Source organism: Mixophyes fleayi, chromosome 6 (genome assembly GCF_038048845.1).
Source record: "Mixophyes fleayi isolate aMixFle1 chromosome 6, aMixFle1.hap1, whole genome shotgun sequence".
NCBI lineage: Eukaryota > Metazoa > Chordata > Amphibia > Anura > Limnodynastidae > Mixophyes > Mixophyes fleayi.
The window spans coordinates 145,398,618-145,418,367 of NC_134407.1; the positions used below are offsets into that span (position 1 = coordinate 145,398,618).

At 38.5% G+C, this 19,750-nt stretch overlaps 2 protein-coding genes across 2 annotated transcripts in view; both read right to left on the reverse strand.

Annotated features, from left to right (window-relative positions):
- Positions 1 to 4,629, reverse strand: part of COL9A3 (collagen type IX alpha 3 chain) — a 62,421-nt gene extending 57,792 nt beyond the window's left edge. The window contains exons 1-2 of the mRNA XM_075176731.1: positions 4,237 to 4,629; positions 1,721 to 1,789 (exon numbers count right to left, since the gene is read on the reverse strand). Of these exons, the coding sequence (XP_075032832.1) occupies positions 1,721 to 1,789; positions 4,237 to 4,299 (132 nt within the window). The 5' untranslated portion in view covers positions 4,300 to 4,629. The remainder of the gene's footprint in view (positions 1 to 1,720; positions 1,790 to 4,236) is intronic.
- A 5,004-nt stretch (positions 4,630 to 9,633) lies between these two features.
- LOC142094502 (opioid growth factor receptor-like) lies at positions 9,634 to 19,254 on the reverse strand. Its single transcript, XM_075176735.1, has 7 exons — positions 19,038 to 19,254; positions 15,900 to 15,992; positions 14,835 to 14,898; positions 13,905 to 13,983; positions 11,928 to 11,994; positions 11,698 to 11,846; positions 9,634 to 11,598 (listed from the first exon to the last, which is right to left on the reverse strand). The coding sequence occupies exons 1-7, from the start codon at positions 19,140 to 19,142 to the stop codon at positions 10,785 to 10,787; spliced, it is 1,371 nt and encodes a 456-aa protein (XP_075032836.1). The 5' UTR covers positions 19,143 to 19,254; the 3' UTR covers positions 9,634 to 10,784.
- Between the last annotated feature and the right edge of the window lie 496 nt (positions 19,255 to 19,750).

Below are 19,750 nucleotides of genomic sequence, written 5' to 3' on the forward strand. Positions count from 1 at the left end.
GTTTGTCATCAGTTTCCTATATGGTCCATGCGCTTTTGGGTGTGGATCAAGTATAATACCAAGCTGTTATCAGCGTACGCATGCATAGCTTGGATGTATACTTGTGTGTACTCTTAAGGTTCATCCACTCCTGGTTTTGCACAAAACAGTCATGTAATGTTCCATGGCCATGAAACCCACCCAACCCCAGCATTCATAGTGGAATTTAGAATCTGGGTAGACAGACACTTTTGGCGGACAGTGAAGGGGGATGCCTTTAAACATTCATTTAGGAACACTTGGACATTATTTTTGTAAAGGTTTGGGATAGCTTGTCTAGAATGCTTGAAGTACAGGATCTCGCACCATAATTTTGAAGGATCATACATACTAAATTATAGGTAAAAGGTTAATCCACACAGACAGTGGCATTTTTCTCTTCGTTAAATTGTTCAGCATTGTTCTTTACATTGACTATAGGAAGAGGCGCTGGAAGATCATATATGTGTGACATCATCATAAGCAGTATTTCTCATTTGCCTCTTTCTGGGATTTGCAACGTTCAAGATATTGTGTTTCTGGATAAAGGATCCCACACCTGTACATGTGATGGAAGGATTATGCAAGAAAGCAGTGTACTTCTGAGATATGTGCAAAATTTAAGAGAAAAAAATCCATTTAGGGCAACTTAAAAACATGTTGAAGTGGTATATAACATCTACTAGTCTAGTGCAACTGGTGTACTACATTATTGAATAATCCTTACTATGTTTATATTGAATGTATAAGAATAATGTACATTTATAAAAAAAAAAACAGTCAATCAGAACCCATCTGTTACTTATTTATAATTAAGTGGTTACACAAGGACATTTCTATTATCTGCCACCTCAGAGCCAAAAGAATCAAAAGAACAAAGAAAAAACTAACAAGCTGGTACAGGTTGTGTTCAGGCCTGTCACAGGAAAAGGACAACATGCCAGTTTAGGGAACAATTATAAAAACTGTCACTGAAGGACCGGGAATTAGAGCACCAATTGGTCATGTTGAGAACAGAAAGCTCAAATGAGTTGCGTCAGGGGGCAAAAGCACACAGGGGATGTGCCAGGGAGTGTATGGGATGCCCAGTGTATGGATTTGATAACGTCAGCACTGTGTAATTGTAAGGGAACAACTTTTGAGTGTGGGTTATGTTTAGGTAAGGCCCACTGGCACGTAATAAGTTGCAGCCGCACTGTATAATACCAGCAAAAAAGCTTGTGTGACATGTTGCCTTAGTTGTGCCACTGTGCTTAAATGGAAAATAAAAAATGAATATAAAAAAATAATAATAATAAAAAAAAAAAAGCACAGGAGAGCAAGCTGTGAATGAGATGAGAGCGACATGTTCTGCACAGGCTGAGGCTCTTAATAGGAAGCGGTGCTGAGAATGCAGGAACTGCAGTAGCACACAAAAAGCTCTGTGCAGACTACGGTCCCTCCTGGCAGGAGGCTGGTAGGAGTGGGGGCTGCTCAGAGCACACACAGAGCATCCTTTATATTCCACTGAATAAACACACTGCTCTTTCTAGCACACAGGAATTCATTTAACCAGTTACTTGCCACAGCAACACAGTGTAAATGAATGCACTGATTTCAAAGCAGCTGTGACAGAGTTAACCTGTCTATTGCTTCTGTGCATACTGGTGCTGCTTTAGTCAGTCTGTCCACCCTCAACCAATCAGTTCTCCCCATTACTCACATCTATTCCATCCTTGCCCGGTATTCCAGGAGGTCCCGGAGGACCCGCGGGTCCTGGTGGTCCAGCTCTCTGTAAAAAGATTAGACAAAGAAAGTGTCACTTACAGACATAGACCTAGAAAAAGTCAGACAGACAATGGAGATCACATAGGGTCAGAGTACATATTGGAAGGAGGGTATTGACATTGCTTGGGATGCACAAATTGTATTCTGATTGTGTCAAACAATAACACCAGATTAATGCATAACATAAGAGTATTTGAGTAAGACCCTGGTTTGAGTCAGTTCCTTATGACAGAAATAGGTCACCTCATATGGCCGGTACTAAAAATAGATTTCAAGTTTTGTAGGTCATGCCCCTGCATAAATGTTCTATGTTCAGTACAATAGATTGACTAATATATTAAAAGAACACTCAACTCAAATTATTTATTTATCCATTTATACAAGGTGATCTGTAACATAATAAAGAACATATGTTGGCTTGAACAAGAAATGCTTCCTTTCGGGATAATTTGTTGTTAGATTTGAATTCATTAACCCAGAGGAGATAATGTGTCAAAAAATAAATATTTATTAAATGTTCAGTTTTGTTCCGTAGATGTACAATCTGTTTCCTTATACTGGCTGGGAGGCATAATAAAGTCTCACATACTTCTTATATAGTCGAGGAATACATCCATCAATGTGATTTTAGTAGACATCTGATGTGAGATTCCCAGATTAAACAGTTACTGATCCAAACCGTCCCCTGTCCCCAGTATCCTTATATGGAGTACATAGAGTGCCCTGTACACTGCAGTACCCTGACAGTCCTTTATGACAGTTTCATTAACACACAGACACGCACCCAGGTACGGAAGAAATGTTCATGTAGAATCAGTAATCATTTTCGTTAGATTACATGATTTGTATGTTTACAAGTGAATACAAGATATACATCTCAAGAAAAGAGTATCTCTTCTAGGAAAAGAGAACAAGAGAACATTAATAGCCACTTTCCCCTTGTTACTCCTTTTCAGGATCTGCTGCCTATTTACAATAAGAGATCGATAATCCATAGTACAGGGCTAAAGAGAAATCCAATACTAATACACCTAAAGCCAAGCCTCCATTATATAACTAGATTGTAACTAGGGTTCCGTCACATCACTAAATTAGTTGACATTCTGTTATATTATATTATTGAATGCTCACTAACTATATGCTGTAATTTGCAGCTGGATTGTGGTCCATGCCAATATAGAAGATCGGTGGGGATTAATATCCCTCTTAGTCAAAGTTTAAACTACAGGTCTTATCACAGTCTTTGGCACAGGGCTTGCCACAATATCAGAAACCTGTAAGGACCTTGGGAAAGTTTGTGACTAAATTATGGATCCATAGCTCCAATTCCCAAGCCCTTGTTTTCATACTTTCAATCTTAATTTGACATCTGAGTTATTTTAGTCTTGTAGGGACACTGTGCAATAGATCATAAAAAATCTCCTCTTACTATAGGATATTCACTTTTCTAGGTCATGTTGATGATTGCAGGCTGTGACTGCCAAATGAGAAATTCCAGCATAAAACTAAGATGTCCAGAATGCCAGTAGGTGAATACACACAAATGCTGCAGTGTCTGAGCAGGCAGGAAGCATAATGCTTGTGTGTAGCAAAATCTAGGTTGTGTTTACATAGCTGAAAAGTGCTACTGAACAAAGAATGGTCAGTATACATACAAGAATATAAGTGTGTCTTTGTTCACAAGAGAGGAATTATTGTCCAACCGCTGACATTCCACAAACAAGGGGGGGGACTAAGGTAGAATAAGGTATTGAGGCGATTGCATAGAAGTAGAGAGTATACCAGAATACATCAATTTAAGTTAGCACCATCGCTGAATATCCAAAATCAAAGAATTGCAGCAGATATTTAGGAAGGAATACACTGAAAAATTAACTCTCTTGAAATTAAGGTTATAGTTCTACTGAATACCTGTGTAAGAAAAAAAAAACCTGATAAAAAAAAGTGCCAAAGTTGCACCATTGCACACATCCATGGTGCTTTACATGAACATGTTGATAACAAATTGTAGACTGTTACAGACACTGGGGTTTATTTTGTATTTTCTGTCAAGATAGGAGACACCACGAAAATATATCATTCTGGGGATCATAAAAACTTCCTTTTGAGCTTGTAAACTAGTTTCAGCTACAGAATGTAGGGAGAACAGAGGCCACAGAAGTGCTGATTTCACACCTCATTGGGAGATCAAGCACACTAAGTAAAAACCAACATTAATTAAGATGCTCTACAGTCTAGAAATACTGACAGCTTTAATGCAGTTTTTTGCAAAAATCTTTGGAGTAAGCTGCGTGCACCTATCTTTCTTAGCAGAAAAACACAAATGTTGCAGTTTTCCTGGGGTAACCTTTTACTGAAGGAGGACAAAGACACAAGTGTCATTAAATGAGCAGACATATTGTGATTAAAATAGGATATATACAGTGATACATAAAATGTAACATGGCTTACCTGCCCTTGGGATGTTACTAGATGGATTATTAAAAGGAACCCAAGAGCTGGGAACCTGGCCATATTCACCCAGAACCTTCGCCCTTCAGCTGGCTGCAAACTGACCTAGTGTCCCCCTCTCGGCTGGATTGAAGCCCCTGAGCGAGGGGTGTCTGACTCCAGATAAAGTTCAGTCTGCTGGTCCAGGGAAGTGAGAGAGCCAGGGGGCTTCAGAGTGGTGGAGGTGGAGAGAGTGTGTATGAAGGGAGGGCGAAAACCTGAGACCCACCTATGAAAGAGGGCACTCATTAGCAGTAATGATTGGCAGCTGCAGGCACTGGAATGCAAAGAATAACAGGAGTATGAGAGAGGTGGAAACCTGGGCTGCTTTTGAGCCTGCCTCCTGCTACCACCATAGTTCTCAGACACACACTGGACCATAGGACAAGCAACATCCCCTCAAAATCACAATACAAAAGAACTGTTATACCCAAATGAACCATTAACCCCCTGGCAGCCAAAAGCTTAAAATAGCAAACATAAAATAAAATTAGCTTTATATGAAAAGTATGCCAGTTACACGTATACGACAGAGGAGATACTTACAGGATGTTTTAGAAGATACTCTAATGGGGTAAATACATTCCACAATAATTGCAGGCAGCATGGTTCCAAAGCTCTTACAGAAAATATACAGTTTACAGTATTCAGTGAAACATAAAACATATGAGAAAATGTTATATTTATATAGCTTTGAATTTATTAACATGTATGGATATAGCTACATTCATGCTCAGAAGAGGTTAAACTATATGTTTGCTTACACACAGTGGAGGCAGTCATTTTGTGGGCTGAACCAATTTTCACCCTATCAATTCACTAGGAACTAGTGACATCATCAGAAATGCCAACATTTGTTTTGAGATTTCCCACTTATATTTCAACTGAATTAACATGGGCTCAATTAATATAAAAGCCATGCTTGAAATCAGCTAATTAACTGAACCTCAGTTAATTCAGCCAAAAGACAATCCCAGACCAGATAAATCTCTCCATCATGAAATGGCTCATTATGGCATGTCTGCATGACAAAAAAAACCCAAAAAAAACAAAAAAAAAGACACAAAGTGATGCCAATAGTTTCTAATTAAACAATAGGCTCTAATCCAATAAATATTACCTCAGCCCACAAAATGTCTGCCTCCACTTAGTTGAGGTGCACCATTCGGCACCATTGAAAAGCTGCCATGGCCAAAATAATCTTAATACTTTAATGACTTTATTCAGCAAAAAATACAATTAAAAGCCAGGGCTTATAAATGCACAAATAACAAAAAAAAAAAAAATTTTTTTTTTTTTTAAATGCATCTCTAAATATTATAGTCTTGTCCATCACTTTCAGTACAAATTTGACTAGAAAAATCACTGATGTCATAATATTTACACATCGCTTTAGTATTCAAATAGTTTTTAGGGGTCAGAATATATAAGGAATAGACTTTAAAAGAAAATTCTACAATGAAATAGGTTTAGAAAGATTTTTATTTAGGTGCATTATAATTGTTCTGGATGAAATGTGGATGGCATAATCTCTGCCTACCATAAGTAATATGGAAGAGTGAGTAATGCATCCCCTGTGAAATGTAAGGGTGTTAGAAGTTACTAAGGAGTTCTGTTATCACACAAAAGCATAAGGCTGTAGACGAGCCTTTTATACAGGACACTAAACACAGATATGACTTACATGATCCTTCTACAGTATTTCAGAGGTGTGCATTAGTCTTTATAGTACATGAATAGTAGTTGTAAACCTTAACACTTATCAAGACCATTAAGAACTAGAAAACAATGAATGACCGAATATTAAACTCATACAACACAAATAGGTCTATATAAATGGGTCCAATGGTTTAGGAATCACAGATAAAATGCCTGAAATTCACATGACTTAATAAATCAATAAAGTAGATGGATCATAAATAAACATCCAGTCTTGGCCAATATCTAGCAGCTGTATTTAGATCACTGTCACAGTACAATTACTGGGATACAGGGAATTACTGTGCACATTATAAAAGCTAATTCCACCCAAAACAAAATATTGTTATGGGCAGAATTAGGCGATTGTGTTTCGTGTGCCCCACCACACACACGTGTTTTACTAATCAGTGCTAAGTGGATCCAAAGTGTGCCAAATCTTATGCTCAGCTGCCCTTGTTCAAGGTTGACAGAGAAGTGGGTCTTTGACACTCCTGTCACTGTCACAGAACTGGAAACCCAAATGTGAATCCACTGAACATGCTCTGGCCCAAACATGCTCGAACAGAGAGAGGGAGCTTCTGGAGTGATGAGCAGATATTCATCACGGACAGCGTGTATACTCAAAACAGAGTCCCAGGTGTGCTGCAGATGGTAAGTGATTCTCCTTCAGATAATGGAACCAGTGTGTAAAAGGTTTTTGTTGCTCGCAGCCAACGCATTTCAACCCTAGTCAGGGGTCTTTTTCAAGGCAAGTGGGAACTTAGGAAATCGCCAGCTTTTTGTAGTGAACTCGAACAATTAGCATCCAAATTCAGGTTGCTACAGTAACCCATTTATGTATAGAGCTTGATTCATCTCATAACTTGCATAAAACAGTGAAGATATAATTCTCCATTAGATCTCTAAGGAAATAACTTTATATACAATATACAAGCATAACAATATGAAAACGGACTGACAACCTAAATCTGCAACCACTGTTATTTTCCTAACATACCTCAAATACATCCTACTAAGTACAGTGACTCCTAAGGACTACATAAATTCATAAACACACATACCCCATCATCATTTATATAGGCCACTAATTCCGCAGGGCTGTACAGAGAACTCACATCAGCACCTGCTCCGTTGGAGCTTATTCTAAATTCCTTAAAACACACACACACACACACACACACACACACACACACACACACACCTAGAGAGACTAAGGTCAATTTGACAGACACACACACACACACACACACACACACACACACACACCTAGAGAGACTAAGGTCAATTTGATAGCAGCCAATTAACCTACTAGCATTTTTTTTTGGAGTGTGGGAGGAAACCAGAGCATCCTGCAGAAACCCACGCAAACACGGGGAGAACATTCAAACTCCACACAGATAAGACCATGGTCGGGAATCAAACTCATGACCCCAGTGCTCAGGGAGAAGTACTAACCACCAAGCAATCATGCTGCCCTATACCCTACTCTTATAAAATGACCCTACATCAATTCATATGTATAGATAGCACAGATGATTATGCTCATACTCCTGCGATACTTTAGTTTGATTACCCACAAACCAAATACAAATGCTGCCTTGCAACATATATCAACAACGCAGAAAGAAAGTGTCTACGAGGCAATAGGAGACCTAGAATTTTATGAAAGGTGGAATACAAAGTTTTAGGTTCTTGTATGCGATAATATATTGGAATAGAATTTGTGTCAAAACACTATTGGATAATTTAATTCATATTATCACAAACACATCTCCTCTTTATAATATATGTTGACAGATGAGGCTAATATAGCACTATAGTCATCAAAAGAACAAGAACAGTCATAAATGTTTAAACTCTATATTATAAAGAGATGCACACAGCCATAGGAGTTTAAACTCCATATTGTTAAAGAGTAAAGTAAAAGCTAGTTTTCCCACGCTAGGATATCATTAGACCTCTATAAACTCCATAGGAAAACCCTCATTTAATCCTTAGAAGTTACCATCATTTTTCTCGTTCCATCAGGATATGTTTATAGATTCATAGAGGACTCAATGTCCATGTAATGTAACTTATGTTTATACCAAAATGAAAATTGCTCCTTAAAGGTGTTACATGATTTGCAACCCTTGCCTGAAACCACTGACCATCCTATTTACAAAAGATTCATTTATTTATTCTCTTAGACTGTAGAATAATGTTGGACAGCCCTCTAACCTTCAAAGGGACCTCACATTATCCTTAATCTCAGTCATAAGTTAAATGAATACATTTAATAATAGAAGGAAAACACCCATCTGTAATAACATATCAGTAGGAATTTTAGACAAGTTTTACCAGCTATAACAAATAAATCTGACAAAGCAGAAAGGAACTTGGGTCCACAGGTAAAGGCTCAGAGGCTCACCTGTTGCCCACCACCGATTCATTTTCACTTAACTACACCGAGGAGTGTCATCTTATAGTATTAGCCCATGGCTAGCTGTTTTATAGCCTGACATTGGGCAGATATGTGAGCAGCCTATGCGAAGCTAATGTGACGTTTCAATGGAAAATAAGAACATTTTAAGTATTCTAACAATTAGGTGGCTTATATCAGTGTTTTTAATGATCTGAAAGATTTATATAAGGGTACAATACTAAGAAAGTTAGATACATGACCTTTGTATTATATAGGTGAATTAGACACATCCAGATTTATATTGAAAGTCTCCACACTACACTACTCTGATGTTGGGGGACCCTGCTCCTTCCACTGTCAGTCTGTGGCTTTCCCCTTGCCTCCATTCTCCTGTTCACATTATGACATAACCCCTGTCACATACAGCACTGTCCTAACTAATTTAACAGGCAGACATGCCCCGCATCCACAAGATCAGTACACGTGTCTCCTGAAATACTCTGTTCTTCTGTGTATAGTATGATGATCTCATCAGCTACAGGCTTTCGTGCCTGCCCACTTCAAAACTTGGTACACTCATACATGTAGAATGTATACAACATTATTTTATTACTTGTGAAAAACTCGTTGAAAAAAAGACCCATAGAAGCTATAGTCCTCAAAAGGTAAACTTAATCTTTAAAGAGAACCTGCCAAGTTTCAGCTAAAGGACACTTTACATAATGTCCTTTGCATTACGTCTGTCCCAGAAAGAGGAGTCCCCCAATGCTCCTTATTTCAGGGAGAGAGCAAGCTATATGAAAATGATGAATGTCTGCTGTGGAGACAGATGGATGCTTGTTCCAATGTAACTTCCTCCTAAGCTACAGCTCCCCTGATATTTCATGCTGTCTCAGAGAACAGGGGAGTATTGGGGACTTTATATAAGGCACAATGTAAAACAACCTCTTTACTGCTAGCCACAAATGTGGTATTCAATGGCTGTTTTAGATCAAACTAGCAAAGGAAATGTGGGCAAAAAAATAACCTAAAAAAAATAAATAAAATCTGAAAACGGGCATGTATGTAAATCCTTGTTTACTTGTGTAGTCATGGATTTTCTTTTCTACACTTCATTTTACTTACCAAGGGCTGCCTTAATGTTTCTCAATGTTATTTATTCATTCACATCCAATACAAAATCCATACTAATTTAAAACATTCAAACACAACATTCAAATAAATGTAATAAGAAACACAACACACAATTAGAATTAGTTTTTTCTCAAAATTTACAAACAGAAGCATAACAGATTTGTACATCATCTTAAAAACGTGTAAATTATATGTAAATATTTAACAAGGCAGATTTGTTTTCTTCAAAAAAGGGCCATCCCAAACACCCCCACCTGCCCCACCCTCCCCTCATAAGAACTCATGGATGTGCCAAGCACACCCATTATGTTTACAGAGCTTCGAGTGAGAGTTCACATCCTCACTCATATGATTCAATAAAGAATGCACAATCTACAACTTTCACATTTTTTGTTAATCAAATCTTTCAGATCAAGGACATTGCATAAGAAGTAACAAATGCTGGCCAGGGTTTCAGTTTACACAACAGTGGAAGTATACTGTTTTGTCAAGTGTAAGATAAAAAGATAGCAGGTGCAGTGAAGAGAATATAAGCAACATAGCTTCTCTCCCTCTTTTACATTAAAGTAAACACTGCTGCCTACATTATTTGGCAGGTCAGAACGTCAATGACAAGGGGGCTGATATAACCCACATATTCTCCAACAAAAACATTAATGAAGAAAACAGGAAATAAATGTACATTTTTTAAGAACTAAGTAAACAATGATCTCATATGTCACAATACTATGGTACTATCGAAGGGTAGAAATCATTTCAACTGAAAATTCACCATAAATGACATTTTGAGGTTTACTAAATAATATATTTACAGGATGGAAATAACGCCACTGATTGATAGACTAGCACCAATAAAGGAGGAAAAAGTCAGGAATGAGCGTAATAAAAGTTACTCTCTCCTCCATCAAGAAACATCAATTTTACTAAAAATCAATTTTCGGTGCCCTGCTGGATGTGGAATTAAGGCCGCAGAACTGTCAGATAACAGCCTGATTCTTGGACAGTGCTTCTACCAATTTTATTCATAGAACATGACAGGATCATGGTTTATGTAACATCTGAACTTCGAAATCTTCCACTATCTGGGACAATACCTAGTCTACAAGAGAGTGGTAAAGTCTGTTATACCCTGGCAGAGGCTTACCCACCTCTGTTTCATAGCCATGGATGAAACTCATGTGAACCAAGAACATAGGTGGTTATCGAGATTCCATCTCACTGCTTCTTTGTATAACAATCATCAGAGAGTTCCTGTATGTTCATTTTATTTTTACTCTGTAAACTTGGGTTTATCCGCCCTCTCTTCCGGAATGGCTTCCAAAGTATCATCTACCCCATTATTGCAAGCTGTATTTGACTGCTCAGCCAATTTAAGTTTCTTAACTTTGTCTTCTACTCCAGCTACCCGACATCCCTCATCTACGTCCACAGAACATTGCTTTCTTTTTCTGTTTGAATCGCCTTCAACTATAATTTTGGTGCCCTTTATTTCCAGACTACTAGCCCCTGAGTTATTGTTTGATCCCATGTCTGATAAATCACTGTGTATCTCATTGCTACCCTCTTTATGCATTCCTTCCCTCTCATTCATAGGTATTAACTCCTCTCTTCCCCATTTTTGTAATTTATATTTATTCGGAAGTGCTATATTTCCACAGTCAGAGGCCTCACTAGTTGTCAGGACTCTTTCTTCTTCAACCTTGTTCTCACAGTTACCCAAATCACCATTCGGATTATGTTTTCTATCATCTCCCTTATCATCATGATTCCCTTCACTTTCATTCTTTTTTATCTCCTTTTCCTCAGGAGGTACGTAATCTCTCAGTTTCTCCACAGGTCCCCACATAAACCCATCTTTCGGTTTGTAATGTACCCAGGCAAAGTGCACCAGATTCCTTCGCTCTCTCTTGTTCTTCACAGTGAACATGAAATAGTCTAATACGCTTTTTTTTACATTTTGTAATTGCTCTTTACACAGAGTCTCCTCCAGGAAAAACCTGACAAGTGGGGCCTGGAAGCGTTCATAACCCAGCTCCCCCAAACACTTCAGTATCCGTGTGATCCGCAGGTTGTTGTGGCTGCGACTGTGGAAAGGACAGAGAAGATGTAGATTAGATATATACTGGAGGTTTATAGTTCTGTACCTACAACTTCCATGATGGCTTAAAAACGGTGTCACTCACTTATTCAGGTTCTTAAATCTCTGCTCCCAAGTCTCAGCCCGAGTCACTTCTCCAGTCTCCTGGTCCAGGAGCTCAATGCCGTAAAACCCCAACATGAGTTTGTATGCGGCAATGAATCTGTCCATGATCTGCTTTTCCTCCTTCATAGACTAGTACAAGTAAACACATTCTACAGTCAGATAACGGTGACAGAACAGTTATAAGAATATAATTCCCGAGGCCCCCTGTACCTGAATCTCATTCGGCGTCAGTGGTTTGGCACACGAGTTCATTCCATACTCCCGTAGTGGAAATAGCCTGTTCGTAAAATAAGTAGAGGCCATAGCTTAAAGGAGGTGTCTGCATTTCTGGTTTGTTAGCTTACATTACAACTGATACTATATTTTGAGAATTGATTGCTGAAAAAGTAAATATAATATGTAAACATTAGCGCCTTGCAGCAAGGCGTAACAGTTTGTTTTTAGTGTTTTACTTCCTGCCAAAGAAAATATATTCTATTTTTCAGACGTAGAGAGGGCAATATATTAGTTCATCATTTTCCCGTAAAGCTCGCAAAATCACCAGGAATTCTATATTTCCCAACCTCAGAGCTAAAAAAATAAAAGTAGAAAAGGCTGCTGTCAATATATTCCCACAGAAAAAAAACCCATCAGAATGAATGTAGATTGTTTTATAGGATGATGGCATAATTATTAGTTAGTGAACTGTATGTTTGTGGCTTCCTTTATCTACCCTCTGTGTTTCCAATTATTTACAGAAGATGTAGAGCGCTGTCTTTTTTAGCAAGTGTCTCTCTTATTTGTTTCTGAACAAATTGCAAAATGTGCATCTGCTCTTTTATCTGTCTCTAAAGTCTGCTTTCTTGGAGTCATTCTAGACTCCTCCCTCTTCTTCCCTCCCCATATTCAGTACTCCCCAAATCCTACCGCTTCCATCTCTGGAACATCTTCAGAACCCGGCCCTCTCCCACCTTGAAAGCAACCAGAACTCTCATTCAGTCCCTCATAATCTTTCACTTAGGCTACTTCAACCTACTGCCCTGTGCTCTACCCTACTAGCCTCACTTCAGTCTTTCTTCAACGCCACTGCCTGACTTATTTTCCTCTCTATCTCTGCTGACCCTCTCTGCCAGGCTCTACAATGGATCCCTGTCTCCTACAGAATCAAGTTCATACTCATCACCTCCTCCCCCCCCCCCTGCATCTCCACCCTCATTTCTACCCACACTCCCTCCTGCCCCCACCACTGCACCAACGACCACCACCTTACTGCCACACTGACTTCCCCTACACACTCCCACCTCCGGGATTTTGCTTGTGCTGCTCCGGACCTGTGGAACACACTGTAAGATGTAAGCTCTTGTGAGCAGGGCCCTCTTTGCTCGTGTTTTCCTTCCTACCACGGCACCCCTAGGGTTGTCTCCCCATCCCTCTTTCTCGAATCCATTTTCCTGGGCCCAAGCCCACTTCACATGGTTGCTACTTATCACCTATGCTCACTGTTAACAGCTGGATATGCATAGTAATTTTACAGTAGTAGAAAGTGACGGTAAGATAGTATGTCTAACTTTCTATTAACATGGTATTACATGTCACTGTCCTTCTATTAACATGGTATTACATGTCACTGTCCTTCCCACCCACCAAAAAACAAAAAAAAAAAATCAAAATAAACCTCAGCTCTGACTCCAGAAAAATGGCAGACAGAAGTTTATGCATGTGAAATAAATAAGTCTAGTGAGAATGCAAACTATCAAAAATCTGAAGGCAATTTTATCTACTGCCCTGATCACCCAGACCACCAATATTTGGATAAAAGATCAGTATGTCTAGTGATCAGCGTGTAATGTCAGCGTGACCTGTGTCTAGTGGTCAGTGTATATTAGGTGTGTGATACCAGTATCATTATGACATGTGTATCATGGATGGGATATCAGTATAAGGTGTGTGACATGTACGAGGTATATAATATCAGTGTAACCGATGTGTGTATATCTGGTGTGTGATATCTGTGTAACCTGATTATAGTGATCAGTGTGTGCGATACCAGTGTGACCCGTATATAGTGATCAGTGTCTATTAGGTGTGTGATTTCACTATAGGGATGTAAAATAGGTATCGTTTATTGTGAAAAATAATATATCACATTAACTCTATTAAAATCGTAGAATAATTTTGTTACTGCCCAACTCTCTCTCATACACTTACCACTGAATGTAGTAATGGTTTCTCTCAAGAATGGGGTAGTTGTCCTTCCATTCCTTAAGCAGCACATCTATGAACAGTCCTGCATGTGACAGACTCAGCTAGTTAAGTGTGGCACTACAAGTCCCAGCCAAAACAACATCCAACAACAGCTAATTATTAACAAACATACGACGTTAAGTGTGGGTGCTCTCAGCTAGATAAGTAATCCAAGTGCTGTTATACCAGAAGGTAGAATATAGTCAGTGAGGCACTCAGACTAAAAGTAACAATATTATTAAACTAAGTTAAAATTCCAATTGCAGATGTGATGGCTGAGTTTGCAGGATTAAAACCAGGGGGAACCCAGATAACAACAGATCTTTCCAACCATAACTAGTTCTTTGTTAAAGGTGTAACTACATCAAGACAGTGCATCTAAAGACATTACTGCTCGGTGTCGACAAAAGCTATGGTTAGAAACAGTTTTAATTTGAAGTAAACTTCATAAATATTGCTGATTATACACTAATTTTTGGTATACATGTGAATTGGATTACATATAATACTTCCTATCTCACTCCCGACCCCCAAACAAAAAAATTAGGAAAGAAAATATTAAAACTCCTCTACACTTTAGACTTTTATATGATATATTCCATGTAGTAGTCTTGTCATTGAATTCATTGGGTTGACCACCTAAAAGCAATAAATTGCTTCATAATTCTGAGTGTTTTCGGTGTATTTTATTAAGACCCAATAGTTTCTTTGTATTGATCTTGGGGAATATAAAGAGAAAGCAGCTGAAAAAAAACCCAAAACAATGTATTTAATAAAAGCTGCTGAGGGCATGTACAAACCAACTAAAGTCACCTGGCATGAATATCAAATATTTCAATTAAATAACAGACACTAACAACCACAACTGACAATTCTACTCCTGTCTGTACTGACCTTCAGGCTCAAAACACCGCATATTCCGGTAGAACTCCAGGTTCGGGTTGCTTGAAGTCCCACCCTAGGGAAGAGAGACTTATGGTGAAGTTAAATGCACAATAGTATAGTAGTAATACTAACATGTACATCTTGATGATTTTGCAGGTTGTTCAAGATAATTACAGAGAGTGGAAATCTTATCCGAGACACATGTGAATCAACCAACCTCACTGAGAATCTAATCAAAGCATTATTAATATTAAATTTGAAGTGAAAATGAACCTTGAAACATTCAAAACCATCTAGGTCAAAATTACATTTTAGAAATGAAAGGAGATATTGTCCTCATTATTATGTTATTAACCCCGATGGATCCAAAGAGTGCAGGTAAATAAAAGTTAGGTTTATAGGCTAACATGCCTAACACCAACCAAACCTTTTCCGTTTTTGTTTTTACTTTTTATATTTGTGATGGTGTTAGCCTTTAACAAATTTGAGGCATGCACCATCATATCATCATCATGTCTACTTTTAAAATATTTTTTTAGTTTAAATATTGAAATAATAGTTAGACTTGTGCAACCAAAAAAATAGTAGAGGTGCAGAAGTTATCAGTGACAGAACACACACAGCCAGTGTCACTTACTTTAATAGAACAAATTTAATGCATTAAAACTGAAAATGTTGATTCACTGGTAATGTTGATTCACTGGACGATGCACCCTACATCGCCCTTCTCCAAACTACTAATTATGACACTGCTCAGTTGCACTCTCCACATTGTGCGTGCTTGTAACTAGAGAGCAGCTTTATGTCATATCCAGAGCACTGGATAAAAAAAGCAATACAGACTCATGAAATAAATGCATGACAAACACACAGAAGAGAGCTACATTTAAGTCATCTGATGGTGTGTGTGTGTGTGTGTGTGTGTGTGTGTGTGTGTGTGTGTGTGTGTGTGTGTGTGTGTGTGTGTGTGTGTGTGGAGGGGGAATAAAAAATAATATATATATATTTTTATTATTATTTTAAACCCTCTAGTGAGAGGAGAAAGCAGGGAAGGTATGACTGTGAGAGGATTACCACGCAAGGACTAGAGTTTCTATCTTCACTGTAACCATGTCTGTAGTTCTGCAGGTCCCAGGCTGCTCTTTTACACCACTTTCGAGAAGGATGCTACAAAAAAAAAAAAAAAAAAAAAAAAAAGGAAGAAGTGAGAGCTATGAACTTTTGCACCAACAGCAGACAAACTCTACACAATCCCACAACTTAACAAATTCAGTCTTGTAAGGACTGGACATTTTCATATGAACTATTATGTTGTGTCCCACCACAAAGCAGAAAAATGAGGGTAATATTAGAACACAGTGTGACTTTCCCCATAATGAATCTATCTAAAAAACAAATACAGATGTCAAAAGTAATTTGGTCAGCAAATATTTGTGCTATAAGTGACCCACAATTTAAATAAATAATTCAGCCATGTTCTTAATCCACACATCCACTGTTTGTTTTGCCAAGCATATTGGGATTTGGACCATAGGTTACACCTCTGTGGATAGACAGACATAAACACACACTGTTCAACAGTAGATTCAATTTGATTTCCACACCTAGAAATCTGATGTGAAATAACATTCTAAAGTTTAGGGTAAATCAGAGATTGCAGAGTATGTTTTATAATTCATTAGTGTACATTTTCATTAGATTGGAGAAGGGTCTATGTAAGGCGGGGCAAATTTAAGAGCAGCAAAGATTTTGGGGTCTAAGATTGAAATTTTTACACAATATGAATTAAGCGTACACATACAAAGGCCCCTCTCCACCACAGTCCTAGCCAGCCCTTTTCTCCCAAGCAATCCTCCCCCTACTCTGCCAGGGATAGCAGCCCTTTGAACCCCAAAGTCCACTAGCCCTGTCTTCATTTGTACAGCCATCCTGCTTCTTAGTCCAGCCTTTTCTCTCTACCTATCCCAAAAGCTCCGCAGACCTCTCTCTCTGTCACACAGGCTGTCACCACCTGCTGCAACTGCGATACTGGTTTATGCATTATAAAACCCTAATTGATTATGCAGGGCTGACAAAGCAGTTTTCCAGTGAAACGCAGGTCACTGTTAGGCAGGCTTCACGGAGTTCCTGAAATATACTAATAAGAGGTGTATGGAGAGAGCACATTGACAGGCAGAATAGTGGATAGAGATTGCTATTAATAACAGCTCCTTATAGCACAAAGACAGAACGGAGCAGACTAGGGAGCTAGCAATACACTCTGAATGAATAAATGAATGAGTGAAAACTATAACTATAACCCTTAACAGCCCTAATAGAGATATCTCAACCGTCACAGGTGTAGATGTTAACACAAGACTAACATTAGTGCCTACTAAGAGGAATGTGTGTGAAAGCTACGACCTTTGAACATGGGGAATATCCCCTAACTAAATTTATATTTTAGTACCAATAGTGGTATATCACCAAGTGGTATTGACTGAAAAAATTTAATACAATTTTTATAGGATTTCCTAACCCCTCACATTTAGCCTGAACCATTAGATACAACAATAGCAAAACTATGTCAACTACCTGTTAATAAGTCAAACTGCAAATATTGATCTAGCAACTATACCTTAGCAAATTATAGCAAGTATAACATTAAATGCATCCCGCTATTTTAATTTCACGTTTTATTCAATACAAAAATTCACTATTACTTTGCCGATTTTATCATTTAAGATTTTCAGTAAAGATTAACAAAGTTGGTTTTAAATACAAGGATACATCAATCAGTACCAACAATTAGGAGGACTCGTGCACTACATCAAACAAACTCTATTTTTTCCCCCTTTCATATCAAAATTTAGTTTAGATTAGTAGTAGTACCCGCAAATAGTACATGAGTATTATCTCAGTAATTTAAATACAGGGTAAAGCGAGTCCTACCTAATTACCTTACCTTGAAAAAGTGGAGATGTTTCCTATAGCAACCCACTTCTAGCTGTCAATTTGTAGAATGTACTAAATAAATGATAACTAGAATCTGATCAGTTGCTATAGGCAACATCTCCACTTTTTCATAGCCGCATTTTAGTAAATATACACCAAGACTAATACACATGTGAAAAACATGTAAAGTATGGCTAATTGTCAAACTGTTCAATTAGACCAAAGCTGGAATGATTACAGACATAGGGGTCTATTTATAAAAAAAAACGTGCGGTGACCATCATTATGCATTGCTGAAAATTTAACCGCTGTAATTTATCACCAGGGCTGCTCTGGGATACTCGGCGAAGTCCCCCCTCCAGAACGACGATTTTTTGCTATTCACTGGCAGCCTAATGCTGCTGGTGAATGGAGGAAGTGCTTCTATGGGTAAGGGGTCCAGTGAAGCTGGACCCCACTGAAAATAATAGACAACGCCATCCTGACATGAAATAACACTGCGAAATGCAGACATTCACACAGCTTAATAAACTGCAGAACTTCACAGTCTTCATACTGATATATGGGTTAGCGTTAAGAAACATTAAATTGGATATGGCACCCTTCATAAATTGTGCATGTGCAATGGCCATTTTACAGTAAAAAAATATGTTTTCTCTGTGTTAATAGCTGATCATACTGTAATAAATAGACCCTATAGAGAGAATACATCTTGAGCAAAAATGTGTAGTTTTTTAGTTGAACAAGCCAAGCTTTTTTTTTTTCTAAACAGTAGGATCACTTGTTAAGTTTATTAAGTGTTTACCAAAGGGAGCAGTGCATACAGCAGTTCTGTCACTTTAGGTTAATTGTAGACTAAAAGAACAAAGGATATAACACAAGGAACTAAAGTAATGTTCGCTTTCATGTTAAATTTATAAATTTTATGTATGTACCAAAGCATTTTAACTACATATTTTGCTGGGGAATTATCAGGAAGTCTGAGCTGGACACCAGGAATTTGAAAGTGGAAACACTGTGCACAAATTACCATATTATTGCAATTGTACCTTAATCCTGGCCTACTCTCTATGTATCTGTACAATGACGGCCCTGACGTGTTCAAGGGTCCAATTTGTTTTTAATTCTTTGGCTACATCCGCACTATGATTCTGGATGCTTTTAGGTCTCCAGTTACAGGGGCTTCATACCTGCACTTGACAGCAAGGACCCCCCCGCCCTATCCTCGGGAACCCAGCAGCCCCCCTGCTCACTGCAGGTTCCCGCACGTTCCGGTACCTGTTGACGTGATTTCTGCTCCTGGATCTCCTCTTTGTCGTCCTCTTCCCCCTCCCAAGTGGAGTCGTACTCCGAGCTCCATTTCTCGTCTTTGTCCTGGGGCATGGTGGTAGCGGGGCCGCGGAGCCAGGGCCCGGGCAGCACTAGACAGGGGAGCACGGTGCCGGATAACGGTCTGGAGGCCGAACCTGGAGCCTCCGCTATCTGACAGCAGAAAAACGAAACTGAAAGACGGCGACGGACACCGGCGTCACTGGCATGGCGCAGGGTACAGGCGTCACTTAGCTCACTGTCTGCAACAACAAATGGTGTCTGTCAGGGTATGCAGCTGGGAGTCAGAGGTTGTATTGTATAGACCTAGCATCATGACCCATATATACAGTGTGAGAATATCCTGATCCTTGCTAGAATTAATGTGTAAAAGAAAGACAAATAAAAAATACAAATAAATCATGTCAGTCTGCTGTGACCAAACCATAGGACATTGTGAACCTAATGATACTAACCACCTTTATATATATATATATATATATATATATATATATATATATATATATATATATGCAAACATGTTAAACACTCTCCATATACACTTTGCTTAATTCAGAGAATAAGAAATACATGGTAAAACAAAAATTTCCATGGACTAATCTTTAAAACCTGTGACTGGAAACTAGGTGTCAGTTATGGTTTATATAATTGTTATTGTTTTT

Excerpts from the sequence above, each read along its gene's own strand:
- LOC142094502 (XM_075176735.1), bottom strand. The coding sequence starts at position 19,142 with ATGCCCCAGGACAAAGACGAGAAATGGAGCTCGGAGTACGACTCCACT. Across the intron at positions 15,993-19,037 it reads AGCAGAAATCACGTCAACAG|CATCCTTCTCGAAAGTGGTG; the intron begins GTACCGGAACGT and ends TTTTTTTTGTAG. Across the intron at positions 14,899-15,899 it reads GAAACTCTAGTCCTTGCGTG|GGTGGGACTTCAAGCAACCC; the intron begins GTAATCCTCTCA and ends TCTCTTCCCTAG.